The sequence below is a fragment of the Zootoca vivipara genome, chromosome 10 (genome assembly GCF_965207765.1).
Source record: "Zootoca vivipara chromosome 10, rZooViv2.hap1.1, whole genome shotgun sequence".
Classification (NCBI taxonomy): Eukaryota; Metazoa; Chordata; class Lepidosauria; order Squamata; family Lacertidae; genus Zootoca; species Zootoca vivipara.
In genome coordinates this window covers 555,807-580,469 of record NC_142593.1, presented here as the reverse complement: position 1 = coordinate 580,469, position 24,663 = coordinate 555,807, and the positions used below count along the sequence as shown (strand labels likewise).

The 24,663-nt window shown below is 43.8% G+C and overlaps 2 protein-coding genes across 3 annotated transcripts in view; one reads left to right on the top strand and one right to left on the bottom strand.

The window, feature by feature from the left end:
- SMC5 (structural maintenance of chromosomes 5) overlaps positions 1 to 15,663 on the top strand; it is a 43,877-nt gene extending 28,214 nt beyond the window's left edge. Inside the window, exons 18-25 of one of the 2 annotated variants that reach the window (XM_035099570.3) lie at positions 1,824 to 1,949; positions 9,275 to 9,370; positions 10,037 to 10,141; positions 10,980 to 11,099; positions 11,370 to 11,549; positions 11,630 to 11,725; positions 14,800 to 14,942; positions 15,080 to 15,663. In XM_035099570.3, the coding sequence (XP_034955461.2) occupies positions 1,824 to 1,949; positions 9,275 to 9,370; positions 10,037 to 10,141; positions 10,980 to 11,099; positions 11,370 to 11,549; positions 11,630 to 11,725; positions 14,800 to 14,931 (855 nt within the window). In that variant the 3' untranslated portion in view covers positions 14,932 to 14,942; positions 15,080 to 15,663. Of the gene's footprint in view, positions 1 to 1,823; positions 1,950 to 9,274; positions 9,371 to 10,036; positions 10,142 to 10,979; positions 11,100 to 11,369; positions 11,550 to 11,629; positions 11,726 to 14,799 lie in introns of both variants that reach the window. The other variant, XM_060280039.2, reaches the window with a different exon arrangement.
- Positions 1 to 24,663, bottom strand: part of KLF9 (KLF transcription factor 9) — a 619,671-nt gene that overhangs the window by 554,410 nt on the left and 40,598 nt on the right. The gene's annotated exons all lie outside the window — the stretch shown is intronic.

The following is a 24,663-nucleotide window of genomic DNA, read 5'->3' as shown; positions in this document are numbered from 1 at the left end:
AAGTGGCTGAACCTTGATGTTGTCCTTGACTGTTTGGAGCCTGGCAGTGTCTCATCAGTTCCTCCATGACCTGAATGGCCCCTCCCACCCCAGCCGATGGCCCTGCTGCCATTATTCACAGCACAGTTGCTTCTGATCACTTCTGGCGGCTCAGCTAACCTGCTGGTAAAAGCAGGAGCAAGTGGGGAAAGGGAAAATGGCAGCTCATCTTGCTATGAGCTGCTTCCTAACTGTTGAAGCTTGGACATTTTCCTCTCTCCTGTGATTCTGAAACACCTTCTGTGGATGAATATTTTGCTGTACAGAGATTAATAGATCAGACTGGTCTGTGCCTTTAGGTTTATTGATTTATCTATTGATTTATCCACCTTGCCTCCATTGTTCTCTTCTACTCCATTTTATCTTCACAACAGCCCTGTGAGGTTAGGCTGAGACCCAGAGAATGGCTCAAGGCCACCAAGGGAGCTTCCTGGACTCTTTGACCACTTCATGTTCTCATAGACAAGATATAGCAGGGGGGGGGGGAAGGAGGGGAAGAGAAACAAGCAAACTCTGTGCCAATGCCTGAAGTTCCCGGATGTTCAGATCAGATGGGACTTGTGGAAATCGGCCTGCTCTCTTGAAGTACACACAGCAGCTGTCTGTCCCAGGTTTCCCTATTGCTTTGCCATCCCTGGGAGGCTGCAAAGTACTAGGCCAGGACACCCTGGGTTGTGTGCATATGCGTGAAATAAATAAATGCTGGAAATCCAAATAGATGTGTTTTACTCCACTGAGATGGTTCTAGAATTTATCTTGTGGGAAAAGTTCGTGTGCGAAACAGCTTTGTGGACTAATTCATACAATTATTTTTAGGTTGTGAGATGTAGGTTTAATAACATTTGCAGGTTGAAAAAATTATTTAAGGGTTTATCTACAATGCTACAGAGGATGCATTTACTTAAGGCATTTTGCGCCCCACTCTTTAACCCAAAAAATAAATAAAATTCCTTCCAGCAGCACCTTAGAGACCAACTAAGTTTGTCATAGGTATGAACTTTCGTGTGCATGCACACTTCTTCAGATACACTTACAAAAATCAGTCGTAGGACTGTCCCTCTGGCCTCTGCTCAGGCTTCAAAGGCCCAACACACAAGGGAAAATGAAGCGCAAGGTCTTCAAGGTACACTTCTTCTGTGCTGATTCTGGCTGCCCAGGCACACTGTCCTCCCTAGCAGTGGACACTGGCCAGAGCAAGCCAGGAAGGCAGATCCTGCCACATGGTTCTTCCCTCAGTCTTGATGGCAGCTGCAGACTCCACAGGGATGAGCTGGATGGAGCTGCCCTCGCTTCCGCACCTGGTTGGTGTTCCCCCTGGACCCTTTCTACTTGTGGCTCCATTTTTAGCTTTTCAGAGTAATTAATTATTTATTGAATTTATAGCTTGCCCTTGCTCCCAAAGGAGCCCATATAAGGCATCCTTTATTTTGGGAAAGTGTATTTTGCTCCTGGATGGCCTGTTAAGTCTACTGGGTTGGTGGATCACAAATTCTCAAGGCCTTGCTCTGGTCAACGTTTAGCTGAGTTTTCCATGAAAATAATAATACTGTCGTTATAGAATCATAGAGTTGGAAGAGACCACAAGGGCCATCCAGTCCAACCCCCTGCCAAGCAGGAAACACCACCAAAGCATACTTGACATATGCCTGTCAAGCCTCTGCTTAAAGACCTCCAAAGGAGGAGACTCCACCACACTCCTTGGCAGTAAATTCCACTGCCAAACAGCTCTTACTGTCAGGAAGTTCTTCCTAATGTTAATGTCATCCCCCTTCTGTCTATTACAGCAGCAGCTTTTGGAGCTGGATGAAAGGAGACGTACACTCTTGGAGAACTGTAAAGGTTTAATGAGGAAAGCTATGCAAGCTTGCAACCTTCGTCCAGATCAAAGTATTCCAGAACATTTCAGCAATGTAAGTGCCACAACAGAGGACTGACACGCAGACACTCACACAGACTAAACCCCAGGCGGAGCTCTCTGGTGTTGATGGAAACCGTTGCACAATCACAGAGGACCATTTCTGCTCTGTTCCGAAAGTGCATGCTTCCTGGCCTTTATCTTTTAGAACGGTTAAAGAAAATAAATAGGAATATGTGTATAAAATCATCAGTCCACCTCATATTACTATAAATTTGAATACACTTCAAAAACTTAGCTTTTTTTTAAAAAAAATACTGAGTTTTCCATAACTAATTTGAATTCAAACATTATACATCAACATCATCTTTTAGGATTCCCTGAATCCTTCGACTCCCCTCCGCCCTTCCATGGTTACCATTATCAATCTTTCCCCCCCAACTGTCTCCCTTATTTTCTCTATTTGTTTAACAAATCCATTTTTACTATACTTCTTTGTATATTACAGTACAAGCATTACTCAAATCCTGCTAAAGTTTTTAGTTGTTTACAGTGTTCTCTTAAGTACATTGCAAATTTTCCCCATTCCTTCTTAAAGTTCTTCTCTTTCTGGTTTCTGATTTTCCCGGTCAGTTTCGCCATTTCGGCGTAGTCTATCATCTTCATCAGCCATTCGTCTCTGGTCAGAACTTTATCGTCTTTCCATCTCTGGGCCGGTAATATTCGCACTGCTGTCGTCACGTACATAAATATATTATTACTATTACTATTATTATTATTATTATTATTATTATTATTATTATTATTATTACCCCGCCCATCTGGCTGAGTCTCCCCAGCCACTCTGGGCGGCTCCCAATCGAGTGTTAAAACAATAGAGCATTAAATATTAAAAACTTCCCTAAACAGGGCTGCCTTCAGATATCTTTTAAAAATAGGTAAAGGTAAAGGGACCCCTGACCATTAGGTCTAGCCGTGACCGACTCTGGGGTTGGGTGCTCATCTCGCATTATTGGCCGAGGGAGCCGGCATATAGCTTCCAGGTCATGTGGCCAGCATGACAAAGCCGCTTCTGGCAAACCAGAGCAGCACATGGAAACGCCGTTTACCTTCCCGCTGTAGCGGTTCCTATTTATCTACTTGCATTTTTTTAAATGTGCTTTCGAACTGCTAGGTTGGCAGGATTAAAAATAGGATAGCTGCTTATTTCCTTGACATCTTGAGGGCGTTCCACAGGGCCGGTGCCACTACCGAGAAGGCCCTCTGTCTGGTTCCCTGTAACCTCACTTCTCGCAATGAGGGAACCACCAGAAGACCCTCGGCGCTGGAACTCAGTGTCCGGGCTGAACAATGGGGGTGGAGACGCTCCTTCAGGTATACTGGACCGAGGCCGTTTAGGGCTTTAACAGTCAGCACCAACACTTTGAATTGTGCTCGGAAACGTACTGGGAGCCAGTGTAGATCTCTCAGGACCGGTGTTATGTGGTCCTGGCGGCCGCTCCCAGTCACCAATCTGGCTGCCGCATTCTGGATTAATTGCAGTTTCCAGGTCACCTTCAAAGGTAGCCCCACATCGAGCGCATTGCAGTAATCCAAGCGGGAGATAACTAGAGCATGCACCACTGTGGCAAGACAGTCTGCGGGCAGGTTGCGTACCAGATGGAGCTGATAAACAGCTGCCCTGGACACAGAATTGACCTGTGCCTCCATGGACAGCTGTGAATCCAAAATGACTCCCAGGCTGTGCACCTGGTCCTTCAGGGGCACAGTTACCCCATTCAGGACCGGGGAGTCTCCCACACCCTCCTGTCCCCCCAAAATAGTACTTCTGTCTCGTCAGGATTCAACCTCAATCTGTTAGCCACCATCCATCCTCCAACCGCCTCCAGGCACTCACACAGGACCTTCACCGCCTTCACTGGTTCTGATTTAAAAGAGAGGTAGAGCTGTGTGTCATCTGCATACTGATGAACACCCAGCCCAAACCCCCTGACGATCTCTCCCAGCGGCTTCATATAGATATTAAAAAGCATGGGGGAGAGAATGGAACCCTGAGGCACCCCACAAGTGAGAGCCCAAGGGTCTGAACACTCATCCCCCAACACCACTTTCTGGACACGGCCCCAGAGAAAGGAAATAGTCGTTTCTGCTCCTTCGGAATCTCTGCACTTAAAAGACCTATTAGAAAAGCTTCTGGTTTTCCCCCAAATGTTATTTTAAACATTTTTTTCAACTAATTGTAAATCATTTCCCAGAATGGTTGTTATCTTGCACGCCTACCACATGTGGTAGAACGTGCTTTCCTTCTCCTTACATTTCCTACAAACATTTGAAGCAGTTCTAGAAATCCTTGCTAATTTTACAGGTGTTAAATACCACTGATCCATCATTTTCATGTAATTCTCCTTCAACGCACAGCACGCTGTAAATTTTAAATCCTCCCTGACACTTCAAAATTTTGATCCAATAGAGAACTTTATCTAAGTTTGTAACACCGAATGTTTAAATTGGTGAGCAAATTAAGACATGGCAAGGCATAAAGAGGTAACCCTGGGCAAAGCATAGCCTTGAGTCCCTTGGCTTGTAGAAACCTTTCCCCCCTCTCCGCATGCTGTCAGTAACATAGCATATTTAATTGTATGGAATATTGCCATACATTCATACCTCAGGTTACGAATGCTGTGGGTTTTCGGGTTGCGGACTGCGTTGAACCCAGAAGTAATGGAACAGGTTACTTCCGGGTTTCGGTGCTCGCGCATGCGCAGAAGTACCGAATCACGTCATGTGCAGATGCGGCGCTGCGGGTTGCGAATGCTGCGGGTTGCGAACGTACCTCCCGCACGGGTCATGTTTGCAACCTGAGGTATGACTGTACTGTAATAGATTTCTAATATAGTTTAGTATATAGTATTCATGATTATAAATTCATTAATAATTATGAATACTGGTTGCCTATTTAATGAATCACGTTCATTATTATTAATCAGTTTATATACATTAACTATTGCACAGTGGAACCTCGGTTTTCGAACGTAATCTGTTCCGGAAGACCATTCGACTTCTGAAACGTTCAAAAACCAAAAACTGAAAGCGGAAGCCTCAATACAGAATTCAAAACTGAAGTCGCATAGCATGTTCAGCTTCCGAAAATCGTTTGAAAACCGAAGCAGTTACTTCCGGGTTTTTGGCGTTTGGAAGCCAAAATGTACAACAATGGAGGCATTTAGGAACCGAGGTTTGATTGTACCAGAATAAATATTTTACAATCTCAGAAAATTTTGGATCATCTTCATATCTATAAATATTAGTTACAGTTAAAATAAAGAGCAGATTATCAATCATTGATGTAATTCCCAACAAGGCTTCCTTTATTATAATGATTTATTTTATTTATTAAACAGAATTTAAGTACTGCTTAATTGCCAGAAAGCTCTAAGCAGTTTATGTGAAACAATATAGACTGCACTAGTTACCAGTTTCCAGGCCCAATTCAAAGTGCTGGTTTTAACCTATAAAGCCTTAACGGCTCAGCAGTGCAATACCTCAAGGACCGGCTCTCCCCATATCAACCTACCAGGACCCTGAGATCATCCTCTGAGGCCTTTCTTTGTGTGCCTCCTCCACAAGAGGTCCAGAGGGTGGCAACATGAGAATGGGGCCTTTTCTACAGTGGCTCCCCATTTGTGGAATGCTCTCCCCAGGGAGGTTCAGCTGGCACCATTATCATACAACTTTAGGCGCCAGGCGGAAACATTCCTCTTTAACCAGGCCTTTGGCTTATTAACATCCAATACCATTTTAAAATGTGTTGTGGAAGGGGGGATTATTGGGCTGTTGCAGACCTTAGAACACAAGGCACAGCCCACAGAATGATTCCTGCTACTCAGAGGAGGAAGAGACGTGGAGGTGGGAGGTGACTCCCTACTGAGGGGGACGGAGGCAGTAGTGTGTGGAGGAAGCAGGATGTCCTGGGAGGTGTGCTGTCTTCCAGGTGCAAAGATTTGACTGAGAAGTTGCCCAGTCTTATCAAGCCCCCTTCCTTCAAATTCATGTCAATGCTGCCACACACAGCCTCCAGTGGTATAGCTAGGGACTATGAGATTCTGGGCAGGAAGCCGAAGAGCCTTGGGGCATATGTGTTCTTTTCATCACTCCTTCCTGTTGAAGGTTGTGGCCCAAGAAGCAAGAGGAAAAAACTGGAGGTAAACTACTGGCTGCTCAGGTGTAGTCAGAAAGGGTGTGGCTTCTTGGATCATGGCCTCCGCTTTCTTGCGGAAGGATGTCTGGCAAGAGTTGGGCTGCACCTCAAAGCGGTTGGCAAGAATGTAGTTGCTAAGAGTTTTGTGAGCCTGATCACGGGAGCTTTAAACTAGATCTTGAGAGAAAGGGAGAAAACATTACAAACGACAGAACACATGGTACTGGGGATAATAGCTTCATTGATGCACAGGAAACTGAGCTGGTGCTCCAGAAACCTGCTAAAGGGCAAGAAACTACAATAAGGAAGCAGCTGGAAGAAATGACTCGTCGTTTAAGTTGTCTACACAAATGCAGAGAGTATGGGAAACAAGCAAGACGAATGGGAGCTTTTAATAAGGGATGGTAAATATGTCCTGGTAGGCATTACTGAAACCTGGTGGCATGAGACTCATGGCGAATTGGTCCATCAAAAAGAATGGACCAAACAGGAAGGGAGGACAAGTAGCATTATATGTAAAGGATGTGTACACTTGTGAAAAAATCCATGACCTGGAGCATGAAAAGCAGATTGAAAGTCTATGGCTAAAAATGGTAGGAGAGAAACAACAGTGACATTACTGTGGGGTCTGCTATAGACCGCCAAGCCAGACTGAAGACTTGGGTGGTGCCTTTCTAGAGCAGATTACCCAATGCTCAAAAAGGAGAGATACAGTAGTCATGGGAGACTTCAGCTTCCCCAGTATCTGTTGGAACTCAAGCTCTGCCAAGAGGTCTGACAAATTCCTGCGTTGCCTCACTGACAATTTTATTTCCCAGAAGGTGGAAGAAGCAACAAATGGATCACCTACCTTGGAGCTGGTCCTCACTAACAGGGAGGAACTGAAAAAACAAACTTAAAAAATCCTTCCAGTAGCACCTTAGAGACCAACTAAGTTTGTCATAGGTATGAGCTTTCGTGTGTATGCAGGTAGGAACTAATCGACAAAGCGGAAGTACTCGGAAACTTGGGAGGAAGTGATCATGAAGAGTAACTAATCAATTAAGTATATTTTGTGCGGTACAGGGAATGGTTTTTTCTTTAACCCAGTCATTCTGGTATCTGGTATTCTATCATGATTCAGAACCTGATTCTGCAGTAAATGTTTTTGGCAATGTATTGTGTCAAATATGGCCAATATTTGTTCTCCGCTCTCAAGAGGAATTGAAGTTAATTCACCAGTGCAGTGCAAGCAAGGAAGTACTTTCTGCAACTGAAAATTTAATAAATAAAAATACTGTGGGGGAGAAGTTACTGTTTTTGCTAGTTTTATGGCATGTATTTTTATATTGTAAGTTGTCCTGTGACCTTTGGATGAAGGGTGATATAGAAATTTAACAAATAACAATAAATAATAAAGTAATAATGTCCTCCTGGTTTTCATGATACAGAGGCAAGGGAATGCTGAGTGTAGTTGGACATGCACTCTGGACTTCAAGAAGGCCAGTTTCAAAAAGCTTAAGCAGCTACTGGGTGTGATCCCATGGTCAGAAATTCTCAAAGAGAATGGAGTCCAAGATGGATGGGAGTTCCTTAAAGGACAAATGCCGAAGACCCAAATGCAGACAATTCCAACATGAAGGAAAAGTGTGAGGCATCTCAGGAAACCAGTGTGGCTGCATAAGGAGCTTACAGATGAGCTGAGAATTAAGGGCATGTGTAAGAAATGGAAGAAAGGGGAAATCACAAGTAGCCAACAGTTGTAGGGGGGAGGTCAGGCTGTCTAAAGCTCAGAATGAGTTCAGGCTTGTAAGAGAGGTCAAAAATAATTTTAAAAAGGTTTCTTTGGCTATTTCCAAAGCAAGAGGAAGAACAAGTCCTTTGTATGAGAAGACAGAGAAATGCTATTGGGCGACAGGAGATGGAACTGCTCGACACCTACTTTGCCTCTGCCTTCACCCAAAGGGAAAGCAGTGTCCAACCTGGTGATAACAGAATAAATGATGGAGGGAGGGAGCTGCAGCCCAAGCTAGTTTAAATGAATTCAAATCTCCAGGGTACTAAAGGAGCTTGCAGATATAACCTCAAAGACATTGTCTATGATCTGCGTGCATTCTTGGAGAACAGGTGAGGTTCCTGCAGACTGGAGGCGGACAAATATTTGTGCCCCATCTTCAAAAAGTGGGGCAAAGAAGACCCAGGTAACTACCAACTGGTGAGCTTGACATCAATACCAGGAAATGACCTAGAACAGATAATTGAACAGTAGATCTGTGAGCACTTAGAAAAGGATTGTGATTACAAAGACCCAGCATCCTATATAATTATGTGCAAGTGTCTCTGCATCCAGTCCCTGTGTCCCTGTGTCCGCGCTACTGCGCATGTGCCCCTTGGACACAGAGACTGGACGCACACACACGCGTGCGCTCTCCCCCCCCCTGCCAACCACCGCTCCCGGACGGACAAGCGCCTCACTGCGCGAGGAGGAGGCTGCTTCCTTTTCCTCCCCCCCTACGCTCCCCCCCGCGACTAGCAGCAAGCAGGCGTCGCACACACACACACACACACACACACGCTCCCCCCACCCCTCTGCCTACTGTTTCCCTCGCGGTCCTCAGAAGAATCGTGGCCTTCTGGGCGCCCGCTGCCCTGCTGGGTTCCAAAGAGCGTTCACAGAGCGATCGGGAGCCAAAACATTGGACTTGCAAGGCGTTTGACTTGTGAGGTACGACTGTAGTTTTTTGTTTGAGCCATGGGACAGGGAGTGAAAGACTGTCCCTGCATGGTTGGGAACTTGGCTCCAAGGTTACAACCGAGCTTCAGAGGTGCTTGGACCACCTTGTGGCCCCAGCGTAACCATGAGGTTAAGCTTCCACTTTTCCTTCCCATGTTTGTATCATGTGGGGATGTTTGTATCATGTTGAGCTTCAGTGCTTTCAAGACTTGCTATAGAAGGGTGGGGCATTCCAGAGAAGGAACCAAAAATACACTTGGCAGAGGTGAGTTGGCAAGCACATCTGTGGGTCCCTGGAGATGGTGATACAGGGCAGCTGGCGTTAGTCTGCTGTGGCATCTTTAATTGGGGAAGAGGCCACTTGAGTAAAAGCAGAGCTTCAATATATTTGAAGGAACTATTTCTATTCAAATCCTAATAGAGGTTTTTGCAGGGTCCTTGGCATTGATACAAAGGTCCTTTCTTTTAGGCATTCCTTTCTCTTCCAAACACACTGGATGAAATTGACGCTTTGCTGAATGAGGAGAAATCAAGAGCTTCCTGTTTCACAGGCCTCAGCGCTTCAGTATGTATCCCCAGTATTTAACTCCCACACTGTACAGTACTACGTTGCTTAGTAATAACAACAACAATAAGCTAAGCAGCAGGAACAATGTGTTGTAAAATGCCATATTCTGAATCTATTAGAATTCTAAATAGCCTTTTTTCTCAGAGACCACTATGTTCTGTGCTGCTACTGATTTTTTAAAAAGAGGAAAGAAAAAAACAGCGATTGCAGGGGGGAGGGGGGAGAGAATTAGCTTTGGCTCAAAGTACAGTTGATGATAATGATGAGACTGGTTTGGTTAATGCCTCTTCCCAAGCCCTCCCTTGTCTCTGGTGATGTACTGTGGGGAGCTGAGGAAAGGCTCCCTTTGCACTTAAAAGGCAGGCCCTGCACCCACCCATTTTTATATTGGATGGAGGCCGATCCAGCTTTAAATAAACAGCTGTGCTGCTATTGAATGTTTGAGATTCTCCCAGTTAGAAGTCCAGTGTTGCCTCATGTTCTTTTCACTTGAGCTAGAAATGTATTTTGTATTGTGAATGTGTAACCAGGTTCTGTGTATGGTTTCTATTTCAACTAGTAATGGGCCTTGTAGTTTTCTTTCTTTGGATTTGGATTGTAAAACATCTGTATTGTCCATTTGGAAGATGTCACCTTTTAAAGAGAGTCGTGTCTTCCTGCCAGGTTGTTGAAGAATGTAACAAAAGGACAGAAGAAATAGCACAGATGACAGTGGAGCTGGAGGAGAAGAAAAAAGAATTGGATGACTATAGGCAGAATATTTCACAGGTATTATCTGTATTGGTTATTATTGCCATTATTTTCACTCCATAAGGCATTATAATGTAGGGGAATGTATAAATAGCTGTTAGCCTTCTAATAAACCATCATAATAAGTGCAGTCTACAGATCCATCCTTCCAAGAGCTATGTGAATGGCAGTGGTACATGGAGGCAAGGAACTCACAAGCCAAGGTACAGCCAGCTGGAGCACAGGACTAAGGACTTGTGGAACGCCCTGATCCACACCCCACTGCAACAACAAAACAACAAAACAAGCCATAGCATGGCAGCACAGTCCTGGCACCCATCCATGGTAGCATGGATAGCACATAGCATCCGGTTGCCACTGAGTAGTTTCCATGTGCAGTGGGGTGGCTTTATGCACACCAGCAGGTCTGTGTGGCCAATGGGAGTGAAGTTGATAGGAGCATACTTTGTGTTTGACCTGCACAGGGGCTTTCAGCAACCAAGACAACTTGATGATGAGGATACCCATTCATGCACACCCTGCACATGCTGGCATTCAGTGCACAGGTCTAGTGTCAACACAGCACAGCCTCTGCCTGGCGCTCTTGTTTTCCACAGGGGGATGACAACTGGCAGTGTAGCCTCTTCATTTCCCCCACCCCCATCCCCAGTCCCTGGATCACAACTGGCGCAGAGCATTGGTGCACATGCACCTTCTAACCCATATGTCAGACGGTGTTTAGGGACACTATTAATAAATAGCATATTTAAAACTTTAACCCCCTGATTAAAGTTTTAAAGATGTACAAAGTACAAAGATGTGTATCTGCTGTAAAATTGCTCCTCTTAACATGAGTGTGTTTTTTTCTTCTTTTTAGGCTAAGGAAAAGTGGCTAAACCCTTTGAAACAGCTAGTTGAGCAAATTAATGAAAAGTTCAGCGGCTTTTTTAGTTCCATGCAGTGTGCCGGGGAAGTAGACCTACATACAGAAAACGAGGTATGATTATCAGTGTTGTATTTTGTCTAAGATTGAGATGAAATCTCTCCATCTGGATATCTGAATCTTCACACCTATATTAAAGAATAAGGAATACCCGGTTGTTTTCTCATATTGTCACTTTTGAAACAATTATTGGAAGGTAGTAGCAGGCTTTCTTGGAAAGTATAAACTGTTTTGTTTCCAGACTGGCATTAACAATAATGTTCTTTATTGTACATGACTTTGTGCCAACTTGGATCTCTTAACACTGCTATCCTGTTATGACAGGAGGAATATGACAAATACGGGATTCGGATTAGAGTCAAGTTTCGCAGTAGCACCCAACTTCATGAACTGACTCCACACCATCAAAGTGGAGGGGAGAGAAGTGTTTCGACGATGCTGTACCTTATGGCTTTGCAGGAACTCAACAGATGCCCCTTCAGAGTGGTGGATGAAATTAATCAGGTACATATGCCAGCACATGAAAGGGTATACTGTATTCATTAGCAGGAGAGAAAATGTTAACATGTTTATTTCTTTTGCAGGGGATGGACCCAGTTAATGAAAGGAGAGTCTTTGATGTGGTGGTTGAAACGGCTTGCAAAGCGAGCACTTCTCAGTACTTCCTTATTACACCAAAGGTGCGTACTTATCCGGGTGCTATGCGTGACAGCCAGTAGTAGTGATACTCAGAGTAGACCCATGAAAATCAGTTGCCTTAAAGTACATCTGAGTATGACTTAGTTGGCTATCACTCTGTATTATTTACAATTCTTTATTCATAAACATCAACAATTTATTATTTACCGTATATTCCGGCGTATAAGACGGCTTTTGAACCCAGGAAAATCTTTTCAAAAGTTGGGGGGGCCGTCTTATACGCCTGGTACAAGAATCTGCAGTCTCAGCATACGGTGGGGGGAGCTCAAAAACGGCAGCGGCCGTATGAACGCGAAGAAGCGTGCTCGGTTCCCTCTTGCTGACTCTGCCTGCCTTGATCTCTCCGCTCTCCTCTCTATAGTTCCATCTCACTGGCTCTGCCTGCCTCGATATCTCCGCCTCTCTCTCCAATCTCTCAACAACTTCTGGAAAATGCTTTCTAGAGCTGAAGCACGAAGGTGCTTCCCTTTAGCACAGTACAGAGTGCTTGTAGCTGGTTGAAATGCCCGCCCTTGTCCTTTAAAACAACAGCCTCCCTGCTCCCCATTCTTCCTCATCTAAGAGCCTGCCAGGTTTCCAACCCCACTTCCCCACCAAAAAACGGCTAGAAAATACTGTATGAGTTTCAGCACAGGGAGGAAAAGAAGAAGAGAGGGAGGGAAGGGGGGGGGCACTCAGCAAAGCAGTACATCCCCAACCCACACAGTATTTATATAATCTTTTCCCCTTTCCATAGTCTCTCTTTCTCCCCCCCCCCCGGCTCCCCGGTTTACAGATACTTGACAGGAGAGGACTGTTTTAAAAGCAAATGCCCATTGAAAAAAGAAGAAGTGAAGGCAACAAGTCCTGCCCACCCCCACATTCCACACTCTTATCTAATCCTCCCTCCTCCCCTCCCTTACTAGCACTCTCTCTCCTACTACATACAGCCATTGAGAAGGCTAGAAATTCCTCAGTGTTGTTTCCCCCCCCCAATATATTTTTGATTTTATAAAACTGAGAAAAAACATATAAAACACAAAAATACAAGAGTACAAAAAAATCACATAGAACACAAAAATATAAAATACAAAAAGAAAAAAAAACCACAACCATATTTATCACTCCTGTATCCTAACATTGTTGACTTCCTCAAGTCCCTCCTTTCTGCTTTTCATTGTATATCATCCTTAGTAATTTCTATATCATACTTCAATCATCTTATTATTACCTTAACTTACCAATTTCTATATCATATTTCAATCTTATTTTTACCGTAACTAGCAAAAATGCACCTCATATTAATTCTTTAACAACATTCAATTCTTATTTTACCCTTATATCTAAATCTTAATATACTAAAATACCTCTACAAATCCTCCTCTACAACTTCCCTGTACTTCCAAATCTTATCTTAAACATTTCCAATATTGCAATTATTTCTTAAATAAAGTTTAAATTTCTTCCAATCTTCTTCCAACGACTCCTCCCTCTGGTCACGAAGTCTCCCAGTCAGTTTGGCCAGTTCCATAAATTCAATCATCTTCATCTGCCATTCATCCACTGTAGGTAAATCTTCACTCTTCCAATTCTTAGCTAATAAAATAAAATAAAATCCTTGCTGCTGTTGTGGCATACAGAAAAAACGTAATCTGATGGGAGGGCGTTCCACAGGGTGGGCGCCACCACTGAGAAAGGCCCTCTGCCTCATTCCCTGTAACCTCACTTCTTATAGTGAGGGAACCGCCAGAAGACCCTCGGAGCTGGACCTTGATGTCTGGGCTGAATGATGGGGGTGGAGACGGTTCTTCAGATATACTGGGCCGAGGCCATTTAAGGCTTTAAAGGTCAGCACCAACACTTTGAATTGTGGTCGGAAGCGTATTGGGAGCCAATGTAGGTCTTTCGGGACCAATGTTATGGGGTCTCTGTGCCCGCTCCCAGCCCCCAGTTTAGCTTCCGCATTCTGGATTAGGTGCAGCTTCCGGGTCACCTTCAAAGATAGCCCCACGCAGAGCGCATTGCAATAATCCAAGAGCATGCACCACTCTGGCAAGACAGTCTGCGGGCAGGAAGGGTCTCAGCCTGCGTACCAGATGGAGCTGGTAGACAGCTGCCCTGGACACAGAATTGACCTGCGCCTCCATGGACCGCTGTGAGTCCAAAATGACTCCCAGGCTGCGCACCTGGTCCTTCAGGGGCACAGTTGCCCAATTCAGGACCAGGGAGTCCTCCACACCTGCCCCCCTCCTGCCCCCCAAAAACAGTACTTCCGTGTTGTCAGGATTCAACCTCAATCTGTTAGCCGCCATCCATCCTCCAACCACCTCCAGACACTCACTAACTTCCCTGGTTCTAATTTGAAGGCGAGGTAGAGCTGGGTATCATCCCCATACTGATGAACACCCAGCCCAAACCCCCTGATGATGCATAATATTGATGGGAATATTTTTCAGAACATCTGAAACCTGTTTTAAATCATTCACCTCTATTCATTGACATCCCAAGTGCAATTCAATGCATAGGTATGGATTTTTAGAACCCTTTATGCTTGGGGATTTTCATACCGGAAGCAGCATCCTGACCCTTTTAATGCTCCTGTTCTTTGAGACTTGTAGGCAGCTCTGATTTAATTCCATCTCTTTATAATATCAAATAAAGGAGGTCTTTGGCCCTGGCTCGCCCTCCTGAGGGGCATCCTAACCCTGCAAATATTAAGGGGGAAGGTTAGTATTTTCATTTTGGCAAGCTTTTAATTATACTGAATCCAGAGATTCTCTTCCTTTGGCAGAGGGAGTTTGCCTATGGAAGGACTTCTATTGATAAAAAGGAAACCTTTGGCTCCAACCCATTGTGATTATTATGTTTTAAGGTTTGAAACGTTAAAATGCAGCATTAATATGTCGCTACCAAAATGCATATGTCCCAAAAAGGAGAAAGTAAAATAGCATTATGTTCCTGAGAAACGTACTATGGCTGATGTGGAAAGTACTGGTGTCTGTTGACTAATAAACAGATGTGATTGGCAATGGACAGACTTTTTGTAATGGAGCTTTCTTCCTTGATTTGTTGACAGCTCTTGCAGAACCTCACTTATGCACAGAAGATGTCAGTGCTGTTGGTCTACAATGGATCTTCTATGCTAGAATCGAGCAAGTTCAGCCTGAAGTGTTTCCATAGGAGACGTCTACGATTTCTATGTTCATAAAGATCTTCCAGGTGCCTTTTGAAATTTGATCAAAATTAGTCGGAAAAGTCCAAATATCTTTTATTTATTTACTTACTTAAATGCACAGCTCTCTTGAAGAGACTTACATGTAATTTGAGTATAATGAATACTTCCTTCTACCTTACAGGTCATTGTCCTCTGCAAGCACTTTTAATTTTGGCCACCTTTCAGTCTGCTTTGGAGGTGAATTTGTGAGGGAAACGCCCATGTAGTCTTTTACAGCTTTGTAGCTTTGCTGTATTTAAATTCTTTTTATATGTCTTTTAAATGTTCAGACATAGCTTTGGCAGTTTTTGGTGAAGATTTCACCAAATTTGTTCAGCAGGAAAATATAACTGTTTTCACTGTCCATGGTTTTGAGCTAAAAGAGACTATGCAAGCTTTTTAAAGATGTGATGTATGGAATTAATGCAAGGTGCTCAATTATAAAAGTACCTCACAATTGCTGCTAAGGTACTATCTTAATTTAATTGTGCTCTGGGAGAGGATGAGAGGTTTCAGACACTTGCCGAGAATATAAAATATCTGATGTGGTTTTTTCTTCGTCTAATCAGAAACTATTTGTTTAATTCATTTTTGTACAATAAACTATACTTACAAGATGGGATATGCTTAGATTTTACCCTGTATACTTTTTTATGTAAAAAAAATAATCTTCTGGAAGAAAGCTACCAAACTATTTTTTGTATAATAAATTTATATTGGAAATGATTCATTGGATCTTTGCTACTTGAATCATTGTGCATGACTAAACTAGGAAACTTAACTCAATATTTAGATTCTTTAAATATGAGGAAAAATGCAAATAAAACTACCATGATACTCATGTTCAAAATGGGATGAGAAACATTTTCAGTTGTTTGATATTATCTTGGTCAGCAGATTTCCTCAGACATTAATTTTGTCTTTGTGAAAATGACATGTAAAGTTTGTCCAAGACAAACAAAACTGGAAAGGGTGGAATAAATTTGTCATTCCCAGTCTTATTATCTGGGTTGTCATCCTGTGATCCTTGGAAGGCTGTCTCTGGGATCATAGGATATACTGGAGCTCCCTTTCTGACACTGGAGATGAAAATGTGGCGCCCGCTTTGGGCTGCCGCAATAATATCTGATGCCCTGGCCCTGCCAATGTTAGTCAGGCTGAAGGGGGTGTTCTGAGCATGTCAGGGGAGGGCTTTGGAAATATCTTGGACCCAAAGTCCTCCTACTCCCCTGACACCACAACACAATTCCGCCCCCCCCCCCCCGGGATAGATTTAGTTCAGTTTGGGTTATTGTTTCTAGTAGGCGAGAAGTTACTTGAAACAACAAAACAAACTTCAATTGAGAGCCTGGCAGCTGAATCTCCTCCAGTTCTCCCCACCCTTAGGATTGCAAGCTGAAATGTGAGGGAGTCAGCCAAATTGGATACAGTCATATTTGAAAATTAATTCAAGATTGAAATCCAGGCATAAAATTATTCTGCATGTATGTATTCAGTTGATTCTTTATCAGGTACTAGCTGGCCCTGCACGCGTTGCTGTGCATTAGTCTGTGAGATGGAGGGTAATAGCCCCCCTTCAGGTCCCCCTGAGCCGAGGCGAGATACTGTGGAGAGGGCAGGTTTCATCCCTGTGTCTCCCCCCACCCTCTTGTGACCCATTACCTATCCCTGCCCTCTATTCGGGCCCCCATCCCCCCCAGACAGGCCCCTACCTCCACTTAGCAATGTTGGGCCTTGTTGCTGTAAAAGGCCTGCTTTCAGTTCTGCTGAGGTCTTCAATACCTCTGCCGGATGGATGGATGGGAGTGGTGTGTATCGTGGTGGAGGTGGGGTTTGTGGGTGTGGTGTAGATTTCACAGGAAGGGAGGGGGTGTACTGTGGGAGGAAATGCACTTGAGGGCGCTGTTTTACTTTGTTGAAAAAGAGGTCTCTACCTGCGCAGGTGTGAGTTCTGAGGGATTTCTTTTTTCTAGGAACACTCGGGGAGTGGGCTGGATAGGGTCAAAATTTCAGGACGATATGTCAAGCGGTTACGGAGAAAAGTGGAGCCCACACTTTCACGATTTTTACATTTATATATATATAGATATTCAAGTGTGAGCATTCCTGAAAAAGTCATTCTTAAAGCCTCCATAATACATGAACCAATAGAGCTTAAATTTGAGGTTTCAATAGTACTGGGGAGAATGATTGCGAAACATTCCTCCTTAAAAAAACCTAAAGCAGCAAACTCCTTAGATAAGTCTTCAGATTGATCTTAATATGTCCACATTTTGAGAAGGGAATGGGCTGTTGTATCATTTGTCCAAAGCCTAGTTTTGTAGCACAACTTTCCAGTTACTGCTTTGGCATGTTTCTCACTTTTTGGGGGTACTATTGTTTTTAAACCCACTACACAAAGGGAAATGAGAACAACCCATATTTTGCTGGATCTCTCACTGGCCTTTGATACCATCGACCATAACCTCCTTCTGGACCGTCTAGAGGGGCTGGGAGCTGAGGGCACTGTCATACAGTGGTTCTGCTCCTTCTTCCTGGGCCATGTCCAGAAAGTGGTGTTGGGGGATGAGTGTTCAGACCCCTGCGCTCTCACTTCTGTCCTCTTTCCCCATGATTTTTAAAATCTACATGCAGCCGCTGGGAGAGATCATCGGGTTTGGGCTGGGTGTTCATCAGTATGCGGATGATACCCAGCTCTACCTCTCTCTTCTTCTTTTTTTAATCATTTTTATTGAATTTTCCATTTTAACAATTCAATCAAATCACATCAAATATTCCAAATCACATCAAATATTCCAAATATTCCAAATCACATCAAATATTCCACATTATACATATTCATTATACATATTCATTCACATTATACATATACATATTTGGTAGGACTCCCCATGCTTCAAAACTTTGGAGGGCTCTAATCAACATCGTAATCAAACTGCATTTCATATATTCCAATAGTTCTTATTTCTGTTTCTCTTTGTGTTATCATCCTTCTTCATTCACAGCCTCTGAGTTTTCCCCGCAAGCGAGTTAAGACAAACAATAATATGCTTCTGTGTGGATTTTATATCATTGGTTCCCCAATTAGTTCACAGTATCCTGGTTTCCAAATGAGATGCAAAAGTTGCTCTCAGCAGAAAAGAGGACTTGGGACCACTGAGGAACAGACCAGTTCTTTTGTTCTTTAGCCCAGGTAAGACGCTTCTGACGTCGTTTCTTGTTCAGGAGCAGCTTGACAAGAGGAATACGACATTTGAAGCCCATCTTCAAATATCCCATATCCAAGGGATATGTACAAAAAATGGAAAAAGGGGGAAATCACCAGAGGGGAATTCAAACATATAACCAGCACGTGTAGAGACAAAGTCAGAAAAGCTAAAGCACAGAATGAACTCAGGTTTGCTAGAGAGGTTAAAAGCAACAAAAAGGGCTTTTATGAGTATGTCCGTAGCAAAAGGAAGAACAAGGAAACAGTGGGGTCACTTAGTAGAGGAGAAGATGGTGAAATGCGAACAGGGGACAGAGAAAGGGCAGAACTCCTCAATACCTTCTTTGCCTCAGTCTTCTCCAAAAAAGAAAACAATGCCCGACCTGAAGAATATGGAGCAGATGATTCAGCAGGGGAAACACAGCCCAGAATAAGTAAGGAGGTAGTACAAGAATACTTGGCTAGTTTAGATGTATTCAAGTCTCCAGGGCCAGATGAACTACATCCAAGAGTATTAAAAGAACTGGCAGAGGTGATTTCAGAACCACTGGCAATAATCTTTGAAAATTCCTGGAGAACAGGTGAAGTTCCAGCAGACTGGAGGAGGGCAAATGTTGTCCCTGTTTTCAAAAAGGGGGAAAGAGAGGACCCAAACAATTACCGCCCAGTCAGCCTGACATCAATACCAGGAAAGATTCTAGAGCAGATCATTAAGCAAACGGTCTGTGAGCACCTAGAAAAAAAATCACTAGTGATTACTAAAAGTCAGCATGGGTTTCTGAAAAATAGGCCATGTCATAGAATCATAGAGTTGGAAGAGACCACAAGGGCCATCCAGTCCAACCCCCTGCCAAGCAGGAAACACCACCAAAGCATTCTTGACATATGGCTGTCAAGCCTCTGCTTAAAGACCTCCAAAGAAGGAGACTCCACCACACTCCTTGGTCAGACTAACCTGATCTCATTTTTTGACAAAATTACAAGCCTGGTAGATGAAGGGAACGCTGTGGATGTAGCCTATCTTGATTTCTGAGAAATAAGACTTGGTTTCTGAGAAATAAGACATGTCAGACTAATCTGATCTCATTTTTTGACAAAATTACAAGCCTGGTGTGTGATGGCTCTTGATGCACTAACTCCAGCCTCAGTCCACTCCTTGTGAAAGTCCCCATCACGTTTGAATGGTCTTTTCCTGACAATCCTCTGCAGGCTGCAGTCATCCCTGCTGCTTGTGCACCTTTTTCTTCCACACTTTTCCCTTCCACATAACTTTCCATTAATGTGCTTTGATACAGCACTACATCCAACTTCCTTTGCAATTACCTTTTAAGGCTTTCCCTCCTTATGGAGGGTCTCAATGATGGCTTTCTGCACAATTGTCAGGTCAGCAGCCTTTCCCATGATTGTGATTCCTACTGAAGCAGACTGAGAGACCATTTAAAGGCTCAGGAACCCTTTGCAGGTGTTATGGATTGAGTAGCTAAACACTCTTCTAATTTTCTGAGATTGTGAATATGGGGTTTTCTTCAGCTGTACGCCATAATCATCACAATTACAACACATAAAGGCTTGACATATTTTGCTTTGCATATCATGAGTCTATCTCCTATATTGGTTTCACCTTTTAAGTTGAATTACTGAAATAAATGAACTTTTCGACGATATTCTAATTTTTCAAATTTCACCTGTACATTGGCTCCCAGTATGTATTCAAGCACAATTCAACGTGTTGGCGCTGACCTTTAAAGCCCTAAATGGCCTCAGCCCAGTATACCTGAAGGAGCGTCTCCACCCACATAATTCAGCTCCGAGGGCCTTTTGGCGGTTCCTTCCCTGCAAGAAGTGAGGTTACAGGGAACCAGGCAGAGGGCCTTCTTGGTGGTGGCGCCCACCCTGTGGAACGCCCTCCCATCAGATGTCAAGGAAATAAACAACTACCTGACTTTTAGAAGACATCTGAAGGCAGCCCTGTATAGGGAAGTTTTTAATGTTTGATGTTTTATTTATCGTATTTTTAATATCCTGTTGGAGGCTACCCAGAGTGGCTGGAGAGGCCCAGCCAGATGGGCGGGGTACAAGTAAATAGGACTACTTTTTAACCCAGGAAAATCTTCTCAAAAGTCGGGGGTCATCTTATACGCCAGAATATATGGTAGTAGTAGTAATAATAATTAGTAATAATAATAATATTATAATTATAATAATATTATTATAATAAGTAGTAGTAATTATAAGTAGTAGTAATGTATAATTATATATTATATAATTATAATAAGTAGTAATAATAAGAATAAGAATAAAGAATAATAATTTTTAAATTATTATTTATACCTCCTCTAGTTAAAAACAGAGGTGCTAAGACCACAGGGATGCCCAATGTTTCATTTACATAGAGACTGCCAATGTGCCTTACTTTGCTAACTATGTTTTTCTGCAGCTGGGCAAACTTCTAAAACTAAAAATATTACTGTGTTGATAGGGAAGGGGAATGTTCTTTTTCCCCTCCTGATGCTGCAGGTATAGCTCTTCAAAGTACTTTGTTTTCCATGGCAAAAACCAAACCGTGACTTTAAAGAGGGGAGGCCATGCTTTTCTCCACTCCCTGATTTTGAGAATTCTTCTATCAACGTTGGTACGATGGGCAACATTAGCTGTTGCTTTCATTACTTCCCTTAACTTGGAAGCCTCAAAAACACTTGTTAGTAGTATGTATACAGCATGAGTCTTTGCAAAGCACAGTGTGTACCTTTGCAACAGAACTTTGCAAGAGTGTTATTTCATCATGCAACTACAGAGCTCGTCTTTGGGGAAAGAGCTGCTGCTGAGGCCAAAATCCTAACCAAATGGTTTGCCTTACAGAAAAAATAAGCTCCAGATCATCACATTCACCACCAGAGGCCACTATAATACACAGTAATGAACTGCTGTGTGGCCGTTTCACCATGCAGGCGATGAGAAGTGCTCGAGAAAGGGGAATATACATCTTTCACTTTATATTTGAGTGGAATGTTTGTGTCCCTTCTCAAAATAGTTTTGAGCCACACTGTTTCCCCACAGCCCAAAAGTCCCTTGGTAAGCTGTGTAGCATGCAGAATAGTGATATGGATGAAGGGTGCCTGCATGAAACAGCCAGGAAAAAAGAAGAAACAGGCACTGGAGATGGACAGATAGTAGTCAGTTCTACCTCCTCAAGAACAGCTGGCTGGTTGGGCATGATCCTGGTGACTCCCTTGGCTGCTTCCATCGCAAGGATCTTCTCCCTCATCTTCAGGATGGTCCCGATGGTGGATGGATTCCTCCCGTACTCCCTGGCGAGGTCTGTCACCCGCATGCCGTCCTCATGCTTTCGGACGATCTCCTTCTTCATCTCTATGGTGATCTTTTCCTTGGTCCTCTTCTCGGCCGCTGCTTGTTTGGGACCCATGTTCCTACAGTTGAAAAAAAGAAGACAGTTTTAAAAACTTAAAGAAAGACACTGAAAACCGTAGAAATTTTTTTTATGAAAAATTTAATAAAAGTGCAAAGAAACTTACCTGACTGTAGATGCTGAACACCTTTCAAAAATCTTCAAACTGAACGTGGAGAAGTCACCCAAGTCAGTCTGAACCTGAGGAAAAAGGGAAGGAATAGAAAACATTAGAAGGCAATCTGAGAAAAGCACATTTTTTACCAAAAAAAACCCTATGCAACCACAGCAGAGCTAAAAAGGCACATTTTTACCAACAAACCCCATGCAACCGAAGCAGAGCTAAAAAGGCAGTTTTTTGGCCCAAACCCCCCATGCAACCAAACCAGAGCTAAAATGGCAGACTTTTGGCCCAAAACCCCATGCAACCAAACCAGAGCCAAAAAGGCACTAAAAACATTAAAAAGTTTTTTTTTTAAGTTTTTAAAAAGTTTCTAAAAGTTATGAAAAGTTTCCTCAGTACAAAGTGGAGTTGGGCTCCTCGGAATGTAAGTGACTCGAGAGTAGGGAGACTTGGAAGTTGGCCACTCTCCCCCAGCGCACAGAGAGACAGTGTTTGGGGGGAGCATGTGGTGGGGGAACTAGGCTGGACAGGTTGACCTTCCCACCCCCTCACCTTCCCTCGGGCTGCACTGCATTCCCAAGCGCAGGCTCCAGCCCACCCGGCTCACCCGGCTCTCCAGCTAGGGGCGCAGCCGAGAGCAGCCACCTCTGCCTCCTCTCTGCACTCCGCTGCCTCATCCCGGTACCACCATGCCAGGGACACGCAGGCAGCCTGTGGCTGCCGCTTTGTCATGTTGCCCAAAGTGGAGACAGAAGCCCTCGGACTCGCCTGGGTGAATGGGGAGTGTGGGTAGATCCTGGAAAACATGCAGGGGAGGAAAAAAAGAGGTAGAGAGGGCTGGCTTGGGCAGGAGAAGAGAACTTTTGCCTCCCTTTCCTCCCCCCACCCTTAAACTCCCCTCTCCTGCATCCAGTTAGCCACCTCCTTCCCCATGCGCTCCTTGTCCCCCCCAGTTTGAGTGTTTCCACACACACACACACACACACACACTTCAACTTCCCCCTCCCGCCTCTCCCTCCAATGGCAATGGATAGATTACTGCTAGTTTTTGATACTGGGTAGTAGATTGCAGCCTGGTTTATTGCTTTCATATTATTATTATTATTATTATTATTATTATTATTATTATTATTATTATTTTATTTATAGCCCGCCCATCTGGCTGGGTTTCCCCCGCCACTCTGAGCGGCTTCCAACAAGTAACAAAATACATTAAAATATCACAGATTATAAACTTCCCTAAACAGGGCTGCCTTAGGTGTTTTCTAAATGTCAGGTACTGTAGTTGTTTATCTCCTTGACCTCCGATGGAAGGGTGTTCCACAGGGCGAGCGCCACTACCGAGAAGGCCCTCTGCCTGGTTCCCTGTAGCTTTGCTTCTCGCAGTGAAGGAACCGCCAGAACAGGGCCAGCTCTAGGGGGGCGGGGCGCACCGTAGCGATCTCCGCACCAGGGCGCCCAACATGATTGAGACGGCTCTGCGCCAGAAGGCCCTCGGCACTGGATCTCAGTATCTGGGCTGAACAATGGGGGTGGAGACGCTCCTTCAGGTATACTGGGCCTTTGAGGCCGTTTAGGGCTTTAAAGGTCAGCACCAACACTTTGAATTGTGCTCGGAAACACAATTGTGTTCAGAGATCAATGGCCTCATTAGATAGTAAAATTCATGCTAAATTGCTGTTTTAGGGTATATATTTAAAAGTCTGGAACGGATTAATCCATTTTGCATTAATTTCTATGGGAAAGCAGACCTTGGTTTTGGAACGGACTTCCGGAATGAATTAAGTTTGAAAACCAAGGTACCACTGTAATTTCGGCTAATACTGTACAGGATTCTGCAGCTCACCTCAGGGGACTAGGTGATGCTAAGATTTTTAACTGGTTCTGTGGCAATTGTACTGGCTTCTCAGCCCAATTCAAGATAAGACACATTGGCCTCTAAATCCCTTGTTCCCCTTGGAGCCTCCCCATCACCCTGCCCTTCCCCCTTCCACATTTTAAAATCATGGGGAGAGACCCTACTTAGGGATTTTTCAATGAACCAAGTTAAATCTCATAAAAGGCCATTTTGAGGTCTATGCCAAAGCTCTGTAACTTATTTCAGAGTGAGATTCTACATCGTCCTTAGAAGATTCTTGATTTTTTACAGCATGAGGTGTTTTTGGAGGAGAGAGTTAGGTTGTAACCCTATGCAGGGTTGCATAAGAGCACTCCTGACCGAATGCTGTGGAACTTACTTCTGAGCAAGCGTACACCTGATCAGCCTGACGATGACAACGGTGAGGTAGATAGACTGCTGACCTCAAGTTGTTGTGAATGGGGGTTGCTGTTGATTTTCTAGCTGGTACGAGTTCAGATACTTGCTCCTCCTGCATTTATTCCAAGGATTATATTTATTGTTTGGTTCCACGACTGTCTTTAGGGGTAAGCCTCCCTCTTTCTAAGCCTCCTTGTTGCTAAAGAGAGAAGGCACAGCAACAAATTCTTAAAGAAACAAACAAATATTGAGGTCTGCCAAGGAACACAAGGAAAGGAAAGGAAAGGAAGCAGAACAGCTTTTCATTACTTTAAATAAGCAATTCTGGTGAAACCTTATGCAAAATATGCAAATGGTTATTTTATCACAGACATTTAGGCAATGCAGCAGGTATAGGGCAATGAGGAATGTTCAAGTTTTGCCAGTAACATACAGTTAAATAAAATAAAGCTTCTTTTAGCACTCAGTGTTTTTTGAGGATGCTGGCAAATAACATTAACAGCGCTCCCACAGTGCCCACCTTTATCCATGAGTTGTGTCTTGTGGTCTCTCTTCCTTCAGCAGCATGCATGCAAAAGCAAACATTTCCTCTGTGCCTAACAACTCTGCCAAGGGGGGAGGGGATTGCATTGTGACTTCCCCTAATACAGGGGAATCAAAAAATATCCTGCTAGGTATCCTGCTATCCTGCTAAATATCCTGCTAAGGTACCTTCCTTATTTCCAGTGATG